The 21556-nt window shown below is 33.1% G+C and overlaps 2 protein-coding genes across 6 annotated transcripts in view; one reads left to right on the forward strand and one right to left on the reverse strand.

Annotated features, from left to right (window-relative positions):
• Positions 1–21556, reverse strand: part of HOMER1 (homer scaffold protein 1) — a gene marked incomplete at its 5' end in the record, with an annotated part of 446553 nt that overhangs the window by 154747 nt on the left and 270250 nt on the right. The gene's annotated exons all lie outside the window — the stretch shown is intronic.
• The window catches only part of TENT2 (terminal nucleotidyltransferase 2), a 46131-nt gene that overhangs the window by 15144 nt on the left and 9431 nt on the right, over positions 1–21556 (forward strand). For 3 of the 5 annotated variants that reach the window (XR_014794822.1, XM_084881317.1, XM_084881316.1), the window contains exons 8-11: positions 1243–1312; positions 4126–4202; positions 9115–9158; positions 15622–15758. Coding sequence is in view for 4 of the 5 variants with exons in the window: in XM_084881317.1 (XP_084737443.1) it covers positions 1243–1312; positions 4126–4202; positions 9115–9158; positions 15622–15758 (328 nt within the window). In the remaining variant the exon portion in view is untranslated. Of the gene's footprint in view, positions 1–1242; positions 1313–4125; positions 4203–4577; positions 4707–9114; positions 9159–15621; positions 15759–21556 lie in introns of all 5 variants that reach the window. The other 2 variants (XM_084881314.1, XM_084881315.1) reach the window with 1 other exon arrangement.

Raw genomic sequence — 21556 nt, forward strand, 5'->3', positions numbered from 1 at the left:
CAATGACATAAAATTTATGACATCAGATTTTAAAAATATGATCACTGAACATGAAACACAAATGAATTACTCCAACAGAAAGCAAAATTGTTGATGGTCAATGTTATTTTATATAAATATGGAAGGGACCTTAGAGATCATCTAACTCAAATGAAAGTTGCCTTTTCCCCCTCCCCCTTTTTGTGGCTTTTAATAGTTAAGAAGACAGGTGACTATGGGATCAGTAACTTGCAGAAGTATAGTTGGTTTTTGTTGGTATTAGAACTTGTATTTGGAACTTGAAGTCCTTATTTTTCACTAAATTTCACTGAATTCTTACATATAAATTCTATTTGAAGCTTATTATATTTTATGATTTTGATGATAAAGCATTATAACAAATTTTTAATAAAACTTTTTATTGATTCTTAGAGAGTCAATAAAAGGAGAGGGAGAGAGAAACATCGACTAGAGAGTGAAACATCTATCAGCAGCCCCTGCACACCTCGTACCTGGGATCAAACCTGCATGTGCCCTGACTGGGAATCAAATGGACAACTTTTGGTGCACAGGACAGTGCCAACCAACTGAACCCCACCAGCCTGGGCAGAGAAATTTTTTGTTTTTAAAAAATCTGGTGTTAAATTTTCTTTAGTTAAAACATTAGGAAATTGATCATTTGGGAAAGTTTGCAGTGTTTCTTATTTATATATGTCTGCATTTCCCAAATTTCTATGATGAATGATAAATTACTTTGAACTCAGGAAAAAAAATTCTTTTAAACTTTGATGGAATAAAAAAATATGTAGATATGTGTTTCTCCCCTTAGAGGTCATACTTGTTTGAATGTGTCACCATTCCATGTGTCATGTTGCAAGCATTTCCACATTTAAAGATTCTGTACATATGCTATTTATGACTGCCATGACATCTTGCCATGTGCTGGACCAGAATTTAGCTATCCCACTGCTGCTAGCTTAGATAGTTTTCATGTTTAAAATGCTCTGGTGAACTGTGTTATCAATGTTATTGAACATTAGACCATATTTCTGAAAACACCTGAATATAAAGCCCTCTAGATGGTATTGGAAATTCCATCTTAGGAGAATTCTACAATGTCCTTTCTTTGCTTTCTTTCTCAAAGACTATGTTTTCTTAAATGATTTTAGCTTAGTAAAATCCTATTTTTAAAAAATTATGCATTGATACACTATGAATTTGTTAAATATTTGCAGATACTGACATTATCTTTTTATCCTTTAGGTGGCTACATTGAGAGACCTCAGCTGATTCGAGCAAAAGTGCCAATTGTGAAGTTCAGGGATAAAGTCAGGTAAATAATTACTGAATTCCCTTTTTTTCAGTTGCTTTAAATAATTTTTAGATATTCTTTTGATGTAGATAATTAAGAAATGTTACTATAACATAATAGCTTTGTCTTCATCAGTTTTTGAAATTCACTTGAGTCTTTGAAATAATTTTTGAAAATGGTCTGACCAATTTCTTATGGTTAACTGTATTTAGTTATTCTGCTTCAAATTTTGAGTATTTGAGATTACCCAATTTTAAAGAATATATACATATTTATGTTTCATATTTTTTTAATGATTACTTGCCTTTTGGAAATGTAATTAATGTATTAAGAACATATCTTAATTGATGAAATTTTATGTGTCAAAGGGTTTTTTGAAAATCTGTATATTATACCTTCCTGGGTTCTGGATTTCATAAGGGTATTGGAATTAGAATTTTTTAGATAATATCTGACTGTGAGATGTAAATATTAGATGTTGACTTAACTTGATTAAAAAATGGTTTGTTATTTTCTGAAAAATAGATAGGATTCTGATAAGTTAGGTTTTTCTAGCTCAGTTTTATAAAAGTAATATTGAAATATAAGTGTAAGTATATACACATATAATAATCTTCATTATTCATGGATTCCATATTTGCAAATTCTTTTTTTTTTTTTTTACTTAATTGATTTTTTAAAATATATATTTTATTGATTTTTTACAGAGAGGAAGGGAGAGGGACAGAGAGTTAGAAACATTGATGGGAGAGAAACATCGATTAGCTGCCTCCTGCACACCCCCCATCCAGGATGTGCCTTCCATCAAGGCACATGCCCTTGACTAGAATCGAACCTGGGACCTTTCAGTCCGCAGGCCAACACTCTATCCACTGGGCCAAACCGATTTTGGCTGCAAATTCTTCTTGATGAAATTTATTTTGTAATCCCTCATTCCCCTAAATTAATTCTTTTACCAATTCATAGACATGTGCAAGTTCAAAAAAATTTTTAGTCACCCAATGCACACATTTCCAGCTGAGGTTAACCAGTATGATACTTTGCCTTTTTATTTCAGCTTTCATACTGTCATTTTTACAGTCTAGTTAGTGATAGATTGATGGAGACTCAGAAATGGCTCCTGCTTGCTGGTTTTGTGGGGATAGGGCTTATCAAAGGAACACTGGCTTCTGCCAGCACTTCTTTCTGGGGGAAAGCTGCCCCTCCAGCTCTTGCCCTGATGCCAAACAATTCATTTCCTCCCCATATGTCCCTTGGTGCCTCTCAAGCTGCTGCCCAGTGCTGCATCTCAGAAGGAGTGAGTCCAAGTAAGTCCATGCATGGACCCTTTAAAAGGAACTTCCTTGAACTCTAGCAGCCTTCCTTCCACCTGAGTACCTGCTGGTTTTTACAGCCAGAAGTTATAGGAACTATTTTTCCCAGCACTGGGACCCTGGGATTGGCGGGGGGAGGCCTAGTGTGGGGCTGGGACTTCTCACTCCTGAAGGGGGTACCTCTGCAGCTGACATATCACTCCTGATTTTTTTCTGCCACATATGGGAGTGGTATCAGCTCATTCTACATCTCCACCCCTCTTACTAGTCTTTTTAAAAAATACATTTTATTGATCTTTTTACAGAGAGGAAGGGAGAGATAGACAGAAACATCTATGAGAGAGAAAACCTCTTACTAGTCTTGATTTGGCTTCTTCAGTGCCCTAGTTGTAGGACTTCGTTCAGTCAGTACTGAATGATGGTTGTTCTGTAGTTTACTTGTAATTCTAATGTGATTGTGGGAGGAGGTGAGTACCACAATTAGTTATACTTCCATCTTAACCAGAAGCCTCATAGAAAAACTCTTATACATTAAGTAATCTTATATTTTGAGTATAGTCATTTTTTATAGATCTCATTAATATTGTCCCTTTTTCTAAATTATAAATTGCATATCTTTACTTTCAAAGAAGTGTCTTTGGCATCCTATGCAATAAAAGTCTAATATGCGAAATGTCTGGTCATTGGTTCAACCAAAGGGTAATATGCTAATAATATGTTAAGGCTGCTCAACTGCTTCCTATGACGTGCACTGACCACCAGGGGGCAGACTCTCCGAGTGGTAGATTAGCTTGCTGCTGGGGTCTGACTAAGTGAGATGGGCTGGACGTGCCCTGGAGCCTGCCTGTTGTCCCTCCCCAGCTGGCCAACCTCCCATGTCCCTCTCCAACCCCCATTGTACATCGGTGGGATCCATTGGCCTGGACTGTACCCTCTCACAATCTGGGATCCCTTGGAGAATGTCAGAGAGTCACTTTCTGCCTGATCCAGCAGGCCAGGCTGAGGGACCCCACTGGTGCATGAAATCATGCACCAGGCCTCTAGTGATATTATAATTTACCAATTTTTTTTAAGGGAATATATAGACAAAGCTTTTATTTTTTTATTGTTTGCCTCTTCTTTGTTTCTGCTTTTTAAATATCAAAGACTGCTCTAATTTCAAAATAATTGAGAATGTGTACCTTAGTGGGATAACTTGTCTAGAAATGTTTTTGGTCACTTTTTTGGGGAGGTCTGGAAAAGATTGGATTGTTAAACTTTAAATTTCTTCTATTAAAGGATAATTGAAGTTTTACCAAGATATTATGAATCTTTTCAACAGTAATAATTCCGTTTTATATTTTTAAAACACACTAAATCATATTCAAATGATATACTGAGTACATTAAATTCTTATTTCTTTAGTGCTTCATTTTATGGTCTTGGGCCTATGCTGTTTTTACATAGTTGGATATACATTCATTTATTAGTGAGGTAATTTAATTTGTACTTGAGCTAAAGTTTTTCTATTTCTTTTTATAGTTGTGTGGAATTCGACTTGAATGTAAACAATATTGTTGGAATAAGAAACACATTCCTTCTTCGAACTTACGCATATCGTAAGTTTTTGTTTAGTTCTAAATAATTATCAGCTTTTTTGTCATTCTTTTGTTTTTTTTAAAGATGTTTACAGTAAATACTGACATCTCTTTAATTGTGTTTATAATGTCCTATTATATGTAAAATATATTGCTTCACTAAAATTAACATACTACCAAAATTAAAGGTCAATAAGATGAATTTTAATAATTAGCAGTTTTTAAAAAGCTAGCTATGCTTTAGAAGTAAGATACATTTATGGTGAACACTGTTTAATACACAGGGAGGCGGTACTCTTTTTATTATTATGATAGCATGGAGCTGGGAAATTATGGAAACGTTCAAAGAAACTATAATGTCTTCTTACAATTTTTAAGTTTTAATTTTACTTTCAGTTGAAAATCGAGTTCGTCCATTAGTACTGGTGATTAAGAAGTGGGCAAGTCACCATGATATAAATGATGCCAGTCGTGGTACTTTAAACAGCTATAGTCTTGTATTGATGGTTTTGCACTACTTACAAAGTAAGTATTATGGGTTTTCCCCAATTTTTAAAACGGAAATGCAGCTAAACTTTATTATGGTGTCTTTCCTATTGACCCTACTTCAAATAGTATTGTTTTAAACATTTACATCTTAGGTCCATAGACCATATTTTCTGTTTCGTTGCTTTGAACACTTGTTTTAGAAATGTTGCTCCCTGGAAAGCATTAAAATGCAGTTTCACGGTGCTTTTGTTTTTTCCTCAGTTTTCTGTATTCACTTTTGTATTCAAAGAACTTTTCACCACTGTATTGTGGAACAGTTTTCTTTAGGCAGATGAATGAATGTTCAGAAGGCCTATAAAAATAAACTCTCACACCATTCATCATGTTTTTTATTTTTTTACTTGAAATTGGAATGAAATTATTTTCCTGTTGGTCAAAGAAGCATTTATTCCCTGTGAGCTGGTATGGAAATAGGATGAAAACTTGATGTTATTATAATAGAAGACTATTTACTAGGATGTCTAGAATCTGATCTGTTTTGAGTTATTGTTTCTGCCACAGTTTAGAAAGTGATGTTGTAGTATTTATGTTCCTATCCTTTGACTTAGTAGTTCTATTTCTAGGAATTTATTGTAAAGTAATAATCAGGGATGCTTGCATGGATTTATTTATAAGGCCATTTTTCATAGTATTGAAATAGTAAAACATTAGAAATATACTAAGTTTTTAGGAATGTGGATGATTAAATTAATTATAGTATATCCCAATGTGAAATATACACAGCTACTAAAAATCATGTTTTTTAGATGTTTACTGATATAAGAAAAGATTCAGGATACACAACATGACATACATATACAACATGACACCAAATTTATTTAAAAAATAGTGACTAGCCCCGGCTGGTGTAGCTCTGCCGTTAGAGCATTGGTTTTGCACCAAAGGGTCATGGGTTTGATTCCTGGTCAAGGCCACATACCTGGATTGGAGGTTCGATCCCAGGCTCTGGTCAGAGCTGGTGCTGGAGCAGCCAATTGATCTGTCTCTCTCACATCAATGTTTCTTTCTCACCCCTCCCCCCCCCTCCCCCCCAGTAATCAAACCCATGACCCTTTGGTGCATTAACCAATGCTCTAATCACAGAGCTACACCAGCCAGGGCTAGTCACTATTTTTTAAATAAATTTGGTGTCATGTTGTATATGTATGTCATGTTATGTATCCCCCTCCCGCCCCTTTCCACTCTCTAAATATCCTCAGGTGAGGATTAAAATTTTTTTTATATTATATTTGAGTTTGTATGTATATACTCATATGTATAACAAATATTGAAAAGGTATGTGCCAAAAATTTATCAGATTACTTATGGACAGCAGGAGTTGTGTCCTTTATATGTGACTGTAATTGTAGATGTTTTAGAATATATATTAAATAAGAGTGTTTTTATTTGAATGATGAAATCAGGTGATTTTTTTTTAATTTGGTGAGATTTAAAATAGTTAAATGGGTCAAAGTTTTATGAATCACTTATCAGAAAAAAATTCAAGCTAATTATTATATATGTATTTTTACTGCTGAATAATCTGAGATATACATTAATTTGATGACTGATTTGCTCCTCTATAGTAGGATTTGAAACATGATATTAGCTGTTTTAGATACTACTTCATAGATCACTAATTATTTTGTGTCCAATTTTGCAGTTCATTCTAAAATACCAATTACTTTTGAGGCTTTTTTGTTATTGTTAATCCTCACCTGAGGATATTTTTTCCATTGATTTTTAGAGACAGTGGAAGGGAGGATGTGGAGGTTTGGGGGAGAGAAACATTGGTGTGTGAGAGACACATTGATTGGTTGGCTTCCACACGCCCCCAACCAGGTACATTGTACTGGGAATTGAACTCTCGACCCTTTAGTTCCGGGCTGATGCTCTACCACAGAGCCACACTGGCCAGGGTACTTTTGATGCTTTTTTAGTGAACTCTGTACAATTCACAGTTATTAAAACTTGAAGAGATAAGAAATATTTCTTATAAAATATAAAGAATAATATGACAAACCTCATATCACCACCTACTGTCTATTCATGATTTTTTAGTTTTAGTTGTGATTTAAAAACTAGAATTGACTAAAGCATTTAACATGAATGAACATCCATACGTGCCCTATTTTTTCACTCTTAATGTGTTACATTATACTTTTTAATTTGATGTTCTTCTTTAGAAAAATGTACTTTAATCACAGATAGCCCATGTGATTTTGTAAGGAAGTTGAAAATTTAAACATAGTATTTTACTAGTGTAATGAAATTTGGTTTAGATTTTGTTAAACATATTTTATTATTGACAGAGTGGTCCCATTTACTGAGTTGATTTGTAATTAATGTACTATCATCAACGATATCTAGGTTCTAGGTCTTTGTTAAAGGACATCAGCAACTCTGTCCTTTGGCAAACTTAAGCCATTCCTTGCTAGAAGTAATTAGAGGCATTGAAATAAATAGTTGCTTTTGTTTCACACAAGAGTCTGCAAGTTGTATTGAGCAGTTCAAGGTCTACCATAATGAACTAGTGTTTATTATTTTGGCCATGTTATTCTACCTCTCTGGCCTTAATATTCCCATTGATACATTAGATGTATCAATAATTAGATTAGATGACTTTTAAGTTACCATTAACTTTTTAAGTGCTTTAATATTTTTTTCTGCCAGGAACAGATAAAGGAAATATTATGTAGAAAGGTTGAAAAGATTAAAAATACTTCCTAGAATGAATTTCAATAGTCAGTAATAGACTACATATGTAGAAATGACTGCTACAGTACACTAATTGCTTCTGTCATGACTAGTGTTTTTAAATCTATATTTGTCAGACAGAATGATATTTCTGCCCCCAAAAGCTTCCAAATTACTCTTTGTCTATGAAAAGACCTTAAACCAGTGGTTAGTATTTGTATTACTCTCCTAGCATTCTAATTATAATTCTAGAATGAAATAAACTTAAAAAATATTCTCTGTAACCTTTTCTTTATCCTTTTTTAAATTACAGTTTTAATTTATTATGAGAATACAGTAGGAAAGGAATTTAGGTTTTTAACTAAGAAAACTAATTTCTAGTAAGATTTTCCAATATATAACAATTATTAGAAAGCCATGAAAATGTTATATAAATATAGAGACTTTTAGAATTAAAGTGACTAGGGCTTGAGTTTATTTGTAGGGTCTTTTAGAATTTTGTGCATTTGAATACCTCTGGGGAAAGATGTAACCTTGTTTTCTAAGTGATTTTGGTAAGTAATGAGTGAGTAAGTTTTTTCTGATATTCCCAGTCACATTCTAGAGTATTCTGTTCCAATTTTCAACTTGGGAAGGGAAATTTAAATACTATGTGATAGAAATTTATACATTTGTAATTATAGTTGGAGATCTGTTGACCATCATGGTTGATTATATGTATATAAATGTATTCCAGATGTCATTTTAAAATGTTTTTGCTAAATATCCACTTGAAAGCGAATTAAAGATTATTACTAAGTTTATTTAATTATATACAACGTATTTCTAATTCTTAAATTATCATAGTTTATCATGATGCTTTATTGGTCTTTATTCTTAATGAAATATATACATATATTTGTATTGTGACATAAAACATTATGTATTAGTTATTTGTTATGTTGTGACTATTAGGAACTTACTGTATAATGATGTGAAATTACTGTTAATGAATTTAGTAAGGTTGGATTTGGGTAAAGCTATTGAAGGCTGAAGAATGACAATTAAAAATATAGTAACATATGAAGATAATTCCTGTGCATGAAATTTTATTTATAGAATGTTGGTTCATATCTCCTGATTTAGATTCCTAAAATTTGCTGAGGCTTTCTTTTAAAAATTAAGTAATGAAGTTGAAGATTTTCTTTCAGTTTTTTTTGTTCAGTAGATCAGTTTCCAGAAACTATCTTAATTTTAGAGTTATTGTTTGTTAGAAGAAATTAAATAAAGAAGGCATAATTATTATGGAACCGTTGTTGGACTGTATCATTGGACTGTACTTAAAATTTTTTTTGATAGTTACATTCATCTTAACAGTGTCCATTTAATATCTGTAGAACAATTCTTGTCTTGCTTATTTTGTGTGCGTGTCTGATGTTGGATCAAATGATGTGTGTCTATTTATTGATGGCTTCTTCTAAAACCACATAAGGAACATTGGTTTACATTAAAGTATGCACAGTTTATTAACAAACCTTAGATTGCCAACTTAAATATATTCTGAATTAAAATTTTTAGAAATCAGAATTAACTTCACAAAATATATGGAAACTGTTGACTTTTAGCAGAAACCCTTATAGTTTCATATCTGAGGGTCTTAGCTGACAAATTACTGTTTTGTAAAATGAATTACATGAATCATGGAAGCTTTAAACTTTTTTTCTTATAGCCCTACCTGAACCCATCCTTCCATCCATCCAAAAAATATACCCAGTAAGTGTTTCTTATAAATTATTATAATACATATTGTGACCAGCATATGGGGACTATTTATGTAATGTTAATGTAAATATAACAGTAGTAATAGTTACATAATCTTCTAAGTATTGATAACATTTTCTCTATAGGCTGAGGCATTGGCCATTTGAACATTAAAAATATACTTTTTCAGAAGACTGATAATTTATTTTGTTATTGGCAGACAATCTGGTCATTTTTTTAATGGTGGAATTTTGTGCATGAAACTCATGATTATCCCTAATGGGAGTTAAATTAGTTTCTTAAAATACAGTTTTATAGCATTTCTTTAGTTAGTTAACTCAGAAGTTTTCAGTCCAATGTATGTATATTTTGAAAGCAGAGGGGGGAAGTTAAGAAATTGAACAATCGGATAATCATTGTATCTTTCATTTGATTTTATTAAGTAATACAGCAAAAAAGGTAACAATAGTACTCTATCCTTGTGTGTAATAAGAATCCTGTCAAAGCAATTTGGAAATACTTAAGAAATAAAGTGTAACTACTAGAAAAAGTTTATTATGTTCTCAGTTTGTGTTTGGAGAAAGCCTTGGTAATGTACATATTTGCAATGTATGTGAATACTTTTGTTTCTTCCATTTTTTGTGTTCTTTCCAGAATTCTCTGTTACCTTGTTTTATAGTCCTACTATTTTTGTTTTCTTCCATTGTCAGCCTTGTTCCTGGTTTTATTTGAAAATATTATTTAAGCTACTTGTTTAGAATGTTTAACCAGCCCACAGAACCCACATAATTTTTACTTGTTTTTTAAACTTACTAAATAGTCATATTACAAAGTAAGACATAGTATCTAGCTTTAGTGGTCAGCATTCAAAGAACTTAATTATTTTGTATGTATCACAATATATAATAAATACACTTGACGTAGAACCTAAATTTAAATATAATTTAATTCTTGATATTGAAAAGAACTGATCTTATTTTTGAACCTCAGTTATTGCAATAATTGCAATACATACATGCAAGATGCTGGGTAAATGAAAGGTTTGTTTTGCTGTAGAAGGACCTTCTGGTTTGTGGTGGGTCATCTTCTAGAGGACACATTTATAACAACCACCTTTTGGCATTTGTATATCTTATTTTCCTCCTTTAAAAAAAAAAATTCTACTATTATGAAGAACCATAATGAGTTACCAATAGTACTAGGGTATGCTTTTAAACATGAAAAATGAAACATGCTTTCACTTGAATAACTTTGAAAAGACAAAACATTTTGGTAAAGATTTTTTTTAAAACTGACAATGAAACGTGGTTGACATGGTTCAGTTGTTAGGCATTGATCTAGGATGGTTCGATTCCCAGTGGGGGCACAAATGATTCTCATCATTGATGTTTCTATCTTTCTCCCTTCCTCTCTAAAATATATTGAAAAATAAAATGATACTAAAACTATTATTTTAAAGTTGACATTACTTAAATTTTTAAAAGCATAGGAAGTTAATTTTGAAATAATACATTATAAGTTTTAGGACCTAACCATACTGCATTATTATATAAATGGACAGTTAAAATAATGATGATGCCTGGCATATATTAAATTATGAATATTTAGGTAATACTATTGCTGCTAAGCTTTATATACATTATGTTACTTAATCATTAAAATAACCCTATGAGTACCATTTTCTTTATATTATAGATGAAGAATCTTTGCAAAGCTGGGTAACTTCATATAATAGAAGAACAAGGTTTCAGACTTAAGTGGTCTGACTCCAAAGCTTATGCCCTAATCACCTTATTATAGCACTCATACTTTATGTTAAATACTTATTTATATTGATTTCAAAACTTTAAAAATCTCACTAAAATCTGATATAATGTAACAAATTTATTGATCAGCTTTCTAACATACATCACCAGATTGGTGGTGACCCGTATATAATAAAGAAAGTGTGGTAGAACTTCAGTATATTATTTAGATTTTTCTTTTTCATGCAAAACTCTACTTACTCTGTATCTACTTACTCTTTACGTCTACACATTTTTTTTTAAGGAAAAGTTGCCAAGTAAAAGTTTAGCCAGTCTAATTTATTCCAGAAGATCTTTAATTGTCCAGATTTCAGACTTAGAAGATGAAATAAGAAATTATGGGCACAGCCTCCGATCCTATCTAATAAAGAGGGAATATGGTAATTGACTGTCATGCCCTCACAAAGATGGCGGCACCATAGCCAATAAGGAGGGAATACGCTAATTGACTCCCACGCCCTCAAAGATGGTGGTACCCACAGCCACAAGATGGTGGTACCCACAGCCACAAGATGGTGGCGCTCAGCCCCCTGGGGCGGCAGGTGTGCGGCACCGCTGGCTGCCCCCAGGCGGGTCTGGCCATTCTGTGCGCCTGCCCCCAGAGTTCCCCAGTCCCCTCGGCCCCCCAGCCACTCAGGGCTGGCCTGAGGCACAGGCAAGCCTTGGATGGTGGCTGCGGAGCAGCCCAGGGCTGCCTGAGGCTCAGGTAACCAGGGCTGGTTGAGTATTGTGCTACTGGCAGTCGCAGCAGCAGAGGTGTGATGGGGGCGTCACCTTCTGATCACTGGGTCACCTCCTGCCCCTGAGGGCTCCTGGACTGTGAGCGGGCAGGCCGGGCTGAGGGAACCCCTGAGTAATAGAATATGGCAGGAGATGTTTTTGCCATATTGTCAGACAATTGTATTGACAAAAGAGTGGAACTTTTCAGTTGTTTTTCAAGGGGTTGCTTTTAAAATTTTTCCTTATCTTGGCATTGATTGAAGAGAAATGGAAACTATGTATTGTTAAAAATAAGAGCATTTAACACATTAAGCACCATGTAAATCTTTGATGACTGACACTATACTTTCCACCTGGAAGACAAAACAGGCTGGGCGCTTAACGTGTTAAATATCATTTTGAATTGATTCATTATACATTTGGTTATGAGAAGCCCAAAATAAGATATAACCTTAAAAAGTTATACAGCCCTAGCTAGTTTGGCTCAGCAGATGGAGTGTCGGCCTATGGACTGAAGGGTCCCAGGTTCGATTCCAGGCAACAGCACATGCCCAGGTTGCGGGCTTGATCCCCAGTAGGGGGTGTGCAGGAGGCAGCTGATCAGTGATTCTCTCTCATCATTGATGTTTCTATTTCTCTCTTTTTTCTCTCTGAAATAAATAAAAATACATTTCAAAAAGTAATACAAATGTCTTTTCAATAAAAAAAAAAGAAAGAAAAGAAAACCCCCACATAAAAAACAAACAGCCTTTGCAATTTGGCTCAGTGAATAGAGTAGACTCAAGGGTCCCAGGTTTGATTCCAGTCAAGGGCATGTACCTTGGTTGCGGGCACATACTCAGTAGGGAGTGTGCAGGAGGCAGCTGATCAATGTTTCTAACTCTCATTGATGTTTCCAACTCTCTATCCTTTCTTCCTCTCTGTAAAAAAAAAAAAAGTGTGTGTGTATATACAATATATATATATATATATATATATATATATATATATATATATATTTAAAAAACAAATAAAAAGTCCTTTCTACATTAAAAAAATGAAACAGTAGTAATCCAAAATCTTATATAATAAAAGGCCAATATGCAAATAGACCCAATAATGGAACGACTGGTTGCTATGAAATGCACTGACCACCAGGGAGCAGATGCTTAAACACAGGAGCTGCCCCCTGGTGGTCAGTGCGCTCCCGCAGGGGGAGCACCACTCAACCAGAAGCCCTGAGCCGGGCTGATGGCTGGCGAGTGCAACAGCGGTGGTGGGAGCCTCTCCTGCCTCTGTGTTAGTTGGACATCCACTTCCCCACCCTACCCCCAAGGGCTCCTAGACTGCGAGAGGGCACAGGCTAGGCTGCGGGATCCCCCCATGAATTTTCTGTGCTGGGCCTCTAGTAGATGTTATAATGCTGTCTAGGTAACTAAGTTGATTATAGCATCATCCTGATATGCCAAGGTTGTAGGTTCAGTCCTTGGTCAGGGCACATACAAGAATCAACCAGTGAATACATTGTAATGATGGAACAAATCTATGTTTCTTCCCCCTCAACCCCCATCTCTCTAAAAATCAATAAATAAAATAAAAATAGATATTACTGTATATTGTATGAGTTAAGTTTTTTCCCCATGAATTTAGGTTATAATTTTAAGGATGCCTTTTTTCCTTTTGGCTCTTTATGTGCTTCCTAATATGTTAGTGTAAATTCTACCCACCCTTATCATGTCCAAAGTAGTATAACTGCAATGGGGGATATCTGTTTTTGAAAAAAACTTAGATGAAATTTTTCTTAATGCAGAGAATTTTTCAGTAATGTGAACCAAAAGTGGGAATTTTTTAAGGTTGCATGAAATTCCTATTTACTAGTACTTGTAGCTTCTTTTGGACTTTGATATTCATTTGTTTGTTTGTTTGTTTATTTACATTTCTTCTTCAGTATGTATAACATGGCCCTTTTGTATATGACTGTGAAAAAGAACAGTGGAGCTTAAGAGACTGGCCAAATTGGTTCAAGGTCATTCAATCATTTTAGTAGACTAGGTCTCACAACTTCAGTTTTAATCTCACAATTGCTGATACTTTTCTTTAAATTATTGAATAAAATAAAAAATTGAAAGGAAGTCTAAACTGTGTTAAACTTCAGGTAAGAAAATAACTTATATTTTAGCATCAGTTCATAAATTGTATGCTTACTATGCTAGGTGCTAGAAATCAAAATTAGTAGCTTTCAGAGCTGAAAGTATTAAACAGTGACCCACTTTTATTTTCCTTGTCACTTGAACTTGTTATACCTTTGTCTTTAATTTGCCAGAAACTAATATTTAAATTTTACAATTTTAAGTAATGTCCTAAGTCCAATTTTTTACACATAATAAGAGACAAAAGATGGTAGAGGCAGTATACCTGCTCTTCCTTCTGCTTTTACTCTTTATTATAAATTGGGGCTTTCTTATTCTCCCCTAGTCTAAAAAAAATTAGTATATCTACTTGTAATGCTAATAGGTTAGAAGTGGAAGGGGAAGTGTAAAGGTTAGCAATCCCAACTTTATGAATTGTGTTTTTGGAGTAGAGTTTTCTTTTTCCTGATAGAATAATTTTCTGGTGGTTAAAAATTATTGATAGAATTATAAATAATGTGGTAGAGGAGGGAAGCTTAAGATTTTCTCGCTGCTTTGTTTTTTAGTGATTATTTTTGATGACTACCATTAAATAGATGCAATGTCCCAATTCTCTCTCTATTACAATGCAGTTGTCTTGAGTTATTTAAACATTACTAATTTAATCGATATCAATAAACCCAAGATTGATTTGTTAGCGTTGGGAACGTTAAGTGTAGTGGTCATTCTGCTGCCTTAACCAATTGCTTTTTTGAAAAAAATTTCTATTTTGATGGCCAAGGGGAGTATAGAAAACCCTTTTTGAGGGCACTATGCAAACTACCTTAGGAAACATTTTCTTTTTCACTTGTCAATTGTTTTAATAATCAGCTGTCCTTTCCCCACTTTTCCAGATCCTGGATTAGGGCAAGCAGTCAGTTGCACAATTGGAATTTATATTTAGCAGTGAAAAACAAGATTAGTTACTAAATTCTTTTATTTTCAGGCATACAGATATATATATATATATATCCTGAAGCTGTATAGTTCATTTAGTGTGTTTTAGAGCCAGAACTTGCTGCTATTAGAGGAAAAATTAAATATAAAAATGAATGGCATACCATAGGCAAAAAGAATAAGTACCAATTAGTATTCTTTCTAAGAAGTGTGCTGTTTGGTCCTGGATTACAAGCAAATGATAACTTCCCTTAAGAATTTTGTGGTAAAACTTTGCTTGCTGGTATTTTCCTTCCTTCTGTTCCCTGCCCTCTTTGTCCTTTCAAGTTCAATTGATGTTGGATGTCTATCTTATCTTCCCTCTAAGTTACAAAATAAAAATTTTTTAATTGCTATAGGTATTATTCATTTGTTAAAGTTATTTTTATGGCCTTTGAGAGAAATTTTAACTGGCAGTTAGAAAGAGCTCTTTTACCTGGTGTTTGATATAACCTTTATAAAGTGCAACTGCTTCTTATAGAAATAATTAAAAAGGAGATTCATTTGTAAAGAAATCTGTATGTTATTGCATGGAGTTTGGCATGTACAATAAGATTTTATTTACGAGTTAGAAAATCTTTGTTAGCATACAGATCCATTGTTTGTTATATCTCAGCTAAGGATTAGATTATCTTAGATTTTCAGATACTTTCTGGCCTACTTCAAACACTGGTAAACTTAAGTGTAAGAAAATCTTCAAATTTCCAAAATGCCAACATAAAAAAAATTTCTTCTCTCATTTTCAGAGCACTTTATTTAGATCAGCATAAAGTTTTTAGTATATGTTTTATTTAAAAAAATTTAATTTTATTTTTTATTGTATGTTTTAAATGGCTTTACATTTCACCCCCTTTTTTTTCCTGACAGGAATCTTTTAGTCCTGCTATACAACTGCACCTTGTACATCAAGTTCCATGTAATGTTCCTCCTTACCTCTCAAAGAATGAATCAAATCTTGGGGACCTCTTACTGGGCTTTCTTAAGTATTATGCTACGGAATTTGAGTAAGTGAAACCTCAAATTGTATTTATTCATTTTTATATAAGTGAATGCTACAAATTTGGTTAAAAGTTTATTTTTATCAACTGCAGTGCTGTAAACTTGTTCAGAAATGTATAATTTATAAAATTTAATATCTAAAGATTAATTATTAGAAACTAAGTATTGTTCAAGAGTTCTCAGTTCATAGAATATGATTAGGGGTTGTTTGCAGCTCTTCTGATCAATTTAGGAAAGCAAGAAGGAGAGGAAGAAAGGACTTAGGAGTTATAAAAAATTAGAGAAATACAGTGATCCCAGAATCCCACACTGAAGAGGTTTGGAGAGGGGATAATAGTAGTAAGAGTAATTTATTGCTATTACTAGGTGGGGTAAACATTCTAAACAGGTTATATGTATTATCTCATTCAGTTTACATTATCACCATGTAAGATGGTATTATACTAGTATTATGCCCATTTTACCAGTGAGGCATATAAAGAGGTTAAGAAACTTGTACTAAGATCACACAACTTATAAGGGGAGTATTTAAAATAATTTTGATTCCAAAATTCACTCTCTTAACTATGATACTTTACCACAATGTCTTATGTGCTATGATGTAGTAACTTTAAAGAAAATTGACTTATATACAATGATTTGAAACCTAGGGCATGAAAGATAAAATGTTTTTTAAATTTCTCAAAGTAAAGCTTATACTGGACTGTTTGAACCTGCTTAGTTAAAGTTGTTTCTCCACTACTTAGTTAAGTGTCAGATAGTGGGTATTTGACAAATATTTATAAATAAATAAATTTTGAAGCAAAAAGTAAGATTGTAGACCTGATTCAAAGATCCTTAAGATTACTAAAATTGCTGATTAAGGTTAAGAAAAGGAGTAGGAAAAGTGCTGGAAGAAAAGAGTTCAGTAAGAATGAAGTTATGCTAGACCAGGTTAAAAATGACCTAAATATAAGTGCAGACAACAAGGACAAAAAGGAAGGAACCTTCATTAATATAAAGATGAAGAAAGATTTAAGACTATATGAAACATAGGACATAAACTGTAAAGGTTACTCGAGTTCAGCTATTGCAGTAACAAAATAGCTAATATTTAGTGAATATTTCTTTATCTAGTGTCGAGTATGCTCAGTGATTTCACATGTATTATTTCATTTAATCCTTAAAATAACCCCCTGTCAAGCTTAGGGGGAATTTGTGAACCTGCTTGTGTCAATACAGCAGATAATGAGAAAACTGGGATTCAAATTCATGTCTGACTACAAAACACACTCTCATTTGTTAGACCATTTTGGCATCATCTGTTATGTCACATAAATTAAGGATTGGGAGAAGTTTGTGTAGAAGGAAAAGGATACACATAGGAGAAAGTTACATTTCTGCCATGTGTATGGTTTAGAGCACCTACGTACAAACACCTTGAAAATCGCTGCTTTGTTGGACTGAAACAAGATGGTAGTTGTTTCATTTGTGTTTTAGTTTAGCATTGACAGAAACTAGCTTGCTGTGCCAAATGAAACTGGCTAGGATGCTGATGCTTGAAAAGGGTTTTGAACTTTTGTATGCATTTGTTATCATGATGATATATGATTTACAAGCCATCTTCCTCTACTCTTTCATCATATAGAGCATTTGTCAAGTGCATTATTGTTTCATACCAGATATTTTCAGAAATTTGACTGTAGGGAGCACAGCCAAGAATGCAGTCATGGTGATGAACTAGGTGCTGTTAAAATTCTGATAGCTGTTAGAAATGTTTGTAAGAATATCTTCTGAATTTTGAAATATTCAGTTAAAAAATTCTCTATACTTGAAGACAGAATTAAGTGCCTTTTAAGAGATGCTTGAGTATACGGCATAAATGTTGCAGATATTTTATGTGGCCATTGAAAAAATTACTAAGATGTTTTTACCTAGTTCACCCATAACTTTCTCCTAAACTTTGCTGCTGAAAATCTTATAATGAAATCAGACTTCTAAAACTGTACCTGGGAAAAGGGAACTGACAAAATCAGGGGGGAAAAGAATTAGGTGACTCAGGGAATCTAGACTCATAAATATTGGAGAGTCTATGAATTTTATTTTTGTATTTTTAAAAAATATGTTTTTATTGATTTCAGAGAGAGGAAGGGAGAGGGAGAGAGATGAGAAAGAATCATTGATCAGCTGCCCATACTGGGGTCAAGCCTGCAACCCAGGCAAGTATGTGCTCTGACTGGAAATTGAACCGTTACTTCCTTGTGCATGGGTAGATGCTCAACTAATGAGCCATACCAGCTGGGTTTTATTTTATAGTCTTTATTTCCTGATTGCCTAATCACATTTTATTGCTAGTCTATCTGTTTAATTAAAAATACATATCTACATACTTAAACACATACATTGTAAAAAAAAAAAGGGGGGGGGGGGGTCGGGGGAATTACAAGACCCAATCCTTAAATCTTTTTTTGTTCTGTCTTTTTTTCCACTCATTTTATTTAATAAATCATTGAATGCCTACTGTATACCAAGCTATTTTTTATGCACTGGGGATATAGCATTTAACAAAAGAGAGATGATGACTCAAAACTGGCATGAATGCTTGTCTTCATGGAACTTACATTGTAGTATGGAGGGGCATTTGAATTACTGTTAATGTCTAGATGCTGTAGGTATTATAAAGGAGAATGGTCTTATTCTTAAGAGATGAATGCCAAAGGAAAAAAGAATGAAGTTTTGTTATATCTACAGCTTAACAGATGGTTCCGTTTAAAACATTTGTGTACACAAGCAAATGGGGCAAAATCTTAACAACTTTTGATTTGTTTTTTAATTTTATGCTTTTCAGTTTATCTCTTTGAAAAATTTCATAATACAAAGATGAAATGAAAATGAGATTAGGGATGAGAAGGAACTAATAGAGTCTAAAAATGAAGAATCAGGAGGTAAGCCAGTAGAATGTAGTGTCTTGAAATCCAAGGGAGAAAAATGTTTTGAAGAGAAGGGAGTGATTATCTGTCACATTCTTTGATATGTTCAAAATGAGGACTGAAAGCTGATCATTGGTGCATTGGTCCACATGGAGACCACTCATTGGGCCTTTGACGAGCAGTTTCTGTGGAATAATGGGGATAAAAAGCATTATTGGAGCGGGCTTAAGAAAGAATAGGAGAATCAGATACAGATAGGTTAGTGTATATAAACTCTAGAGGAGTTTACATACTTGTAAAGGGGAGCCGAAAAATTGAGTAGAAATTGAAGGATTAAGTGGAGTTGAGTTTTTGGTTTTGTTTTTAGAAATGAGAAATAACCTATCTTGATGACAAAATGGATGATATCAGATAAAGAAAGTTAAACAGTATACATACTTGTTTGAGTCAAGAAGAGTTGGAATCTATAACAAAGTGGAATAGAAACACAGATAGTTAATAATAAGAAAAAACTGAACATGTACATGTATACAGATGAATATATTTGGTAGGAGCTAGTGGGAATTATCTTTTGATTGCTTTGGGTTTTGTTTTTTGTTTTTTTTAGTGAAGTGAAGCATGAATAGCAGCTGGGACTGGTTATGAGAGGAAATTTGAGAAGTGAGGAGAAGATATGAATTGTCATGCAGAAGAGTAAAGAAACTATGAAAATAAAGTATGATTGATGTGTAGTAGACTATAGGGTCCTTTGAGCTAGGACATAATGAATTTAAAGTGATCATGAATTAAAGGTCAGCAGGGTTACATATTTTCCTTCAGCCATGTTTAACTCCATGGAAAAGGATAGTAGACAAGATTTAATTATGGTTGTGTTTCATCCAAGGAAGTTCAGTACAGTAAGAGCAGGTGAGAGAGTTGGGATATACAAAGGAGTGATTTTAATAATTTGACTATAGACAGAATATATTAAATTGAGTCTTGGAAATGTAGGTGCAGGAATGCCTATAGCACATCTGGTTGTAGTTTCTAATAGTGATAAATATTCGCCTGGGGCCTAGTAAGAAGGTTAGAGCTGGAGAAAGTATTATTTTTGTAAAATAAGAGTATTGAGGCCTGATATAGGTGCTCTAGCATTACAAGAGAAATGAAAGAAGCCCTGATGGACACCAGCATTTAAAGAGTCAGGCAAAGAGCCAGTCAAAACAAAACTCTAGGATTAGAATAAAATTTTCTCTCTGTTTAAGAGGTTTCAAATCCCTAACAAAGTTTTCTTTTTGTTTGCTTTCCAACTATTAATAATAAAACAAAACTATATATATTTGTTCACTTAATTTGACTAGATGAAGTATATGTGCAGCCATATCAGACCCATAATTTAGACTTTGTTAGACTTAAATTTTTCTTTGTAATGTTGCGGAAGACTACACTTTCAATTTAATCAATCATCTCAAAATACTTTGACACACACACACACACAAAAAAAAAAAAAAAAGGCAAATGAGAGCTAATAGATGGATAGCTGTTCATTATCACTACTGAAGAAAAGAAGCAAACCTCTTACTAATGTGGAGTTAGAATCTCAGCTTTATAGTGAAAAGATTATTGTAAATTATCAAATCTATTTTAGATCAAATTAAGCCCCATATCTGTTCTTCCATTCTTTTGTGAAATATCCATCTTTTATATCTTATTTTATACTTTAATGAGTGACAGTAACAGATTTTCACATGGCAAGCAAATTATGGTAGAAAAAGATAATAAAAGATTTAGTTTAGGGTCTGTCTATATTAAAAGATGAAATGTTTTGGGGAAATATTTCTAAATTACCATTTGAATTCTACATTAAATTTACTTCTAAAAATAAAAATAGTATAGGTTATATATCATGTTTTATGACTTGAAATGTTTAATAGTTTAGAAATATTTAAAAGCTCTGATAATGTAGTAGATTGAATCAGTCTAATTGATAGTGATTCAAAATATTCTTTTTTCCTCTCTCTGAAGTTTTCAGTATTTCTGGTGATATAGTCATTTAAATAACTGCATTATTGGGTTGATTATAGGTGGATGCTTAAATGATATCTGGTTAGTGAATATAGGTATGTTCATATGTTTCTGTGACCCTGTTTAGGACTAAGTACTGGCATGTAATATAAAGTCAGGATTGAATTCAATAGAAAGAAATATAGAGTTGAGGGGAGTTCCTTTGATTTAAGGAAGTAAAAATTATAGTTTCGTAGGACACAGTATTTAATATTCTAAGCTAGTCTGAAAGAAAAAAATCAATCTACCCCTTTTTAATATACTGTTTCTACTTTTAATTGTACTGCAAATTTAGTAGTTCTATAAGTCGATATTAGAAACAAGTAGGTTCAGGAAAAAAGTATTTTATTAGTGAAAATTTGTCCTAAGTGGTATAAAGTGAAGTATCACACACTGTAATTCTACTATAATCTTATTTGGTTCAGGCATGTGGTTATGTAACTCCTCTTTGCACTGTTATTTAAAAATTTTAGAAATATACTTGAAACAATAGAGCAGTATACTTCTTTTCTGTGTTGAGTCCATAGTGCTGTACATGAAGTATCTAAACCAGCTTATTATAACCAACACTAAGTTTTTCTCTTTAACAACTCATCTATTTTTTTAAAAGCATAAATTCTGATATGTTAAAAAACAAAACAAATTTAGAGCTGTCTTTGCAAAGTATAAGGTGGGATAAAAACAGGTTTACGGTTGAGAATATACGAACCACAGAGTTTATTATTGTTATTTATTAGTTATTGTATTATTTTCCATATAAACAATATAAACTTACTTTGCTTCTCCCTGTATTTCTAAACTGTACTAATTTTGTTTCTAAACTGTACTCTTGATAATAAAATGTAGAAAAC

The sequence above is a fragment of the Pipistrellus hanaki genome (genome assembly GCF_964339955.1).
Source record: "Pipistrellus hanaki genome assembly, chromosome: 4".
In the NCBI taxonomy this organism is placed as follows: domain Eukaryota; kingdom Metazoa; phylum Chordata; class Mammalia; order Chiroptera; family Vespertilionidae; genus Pipistrellus; species Pipistrellus hanaki.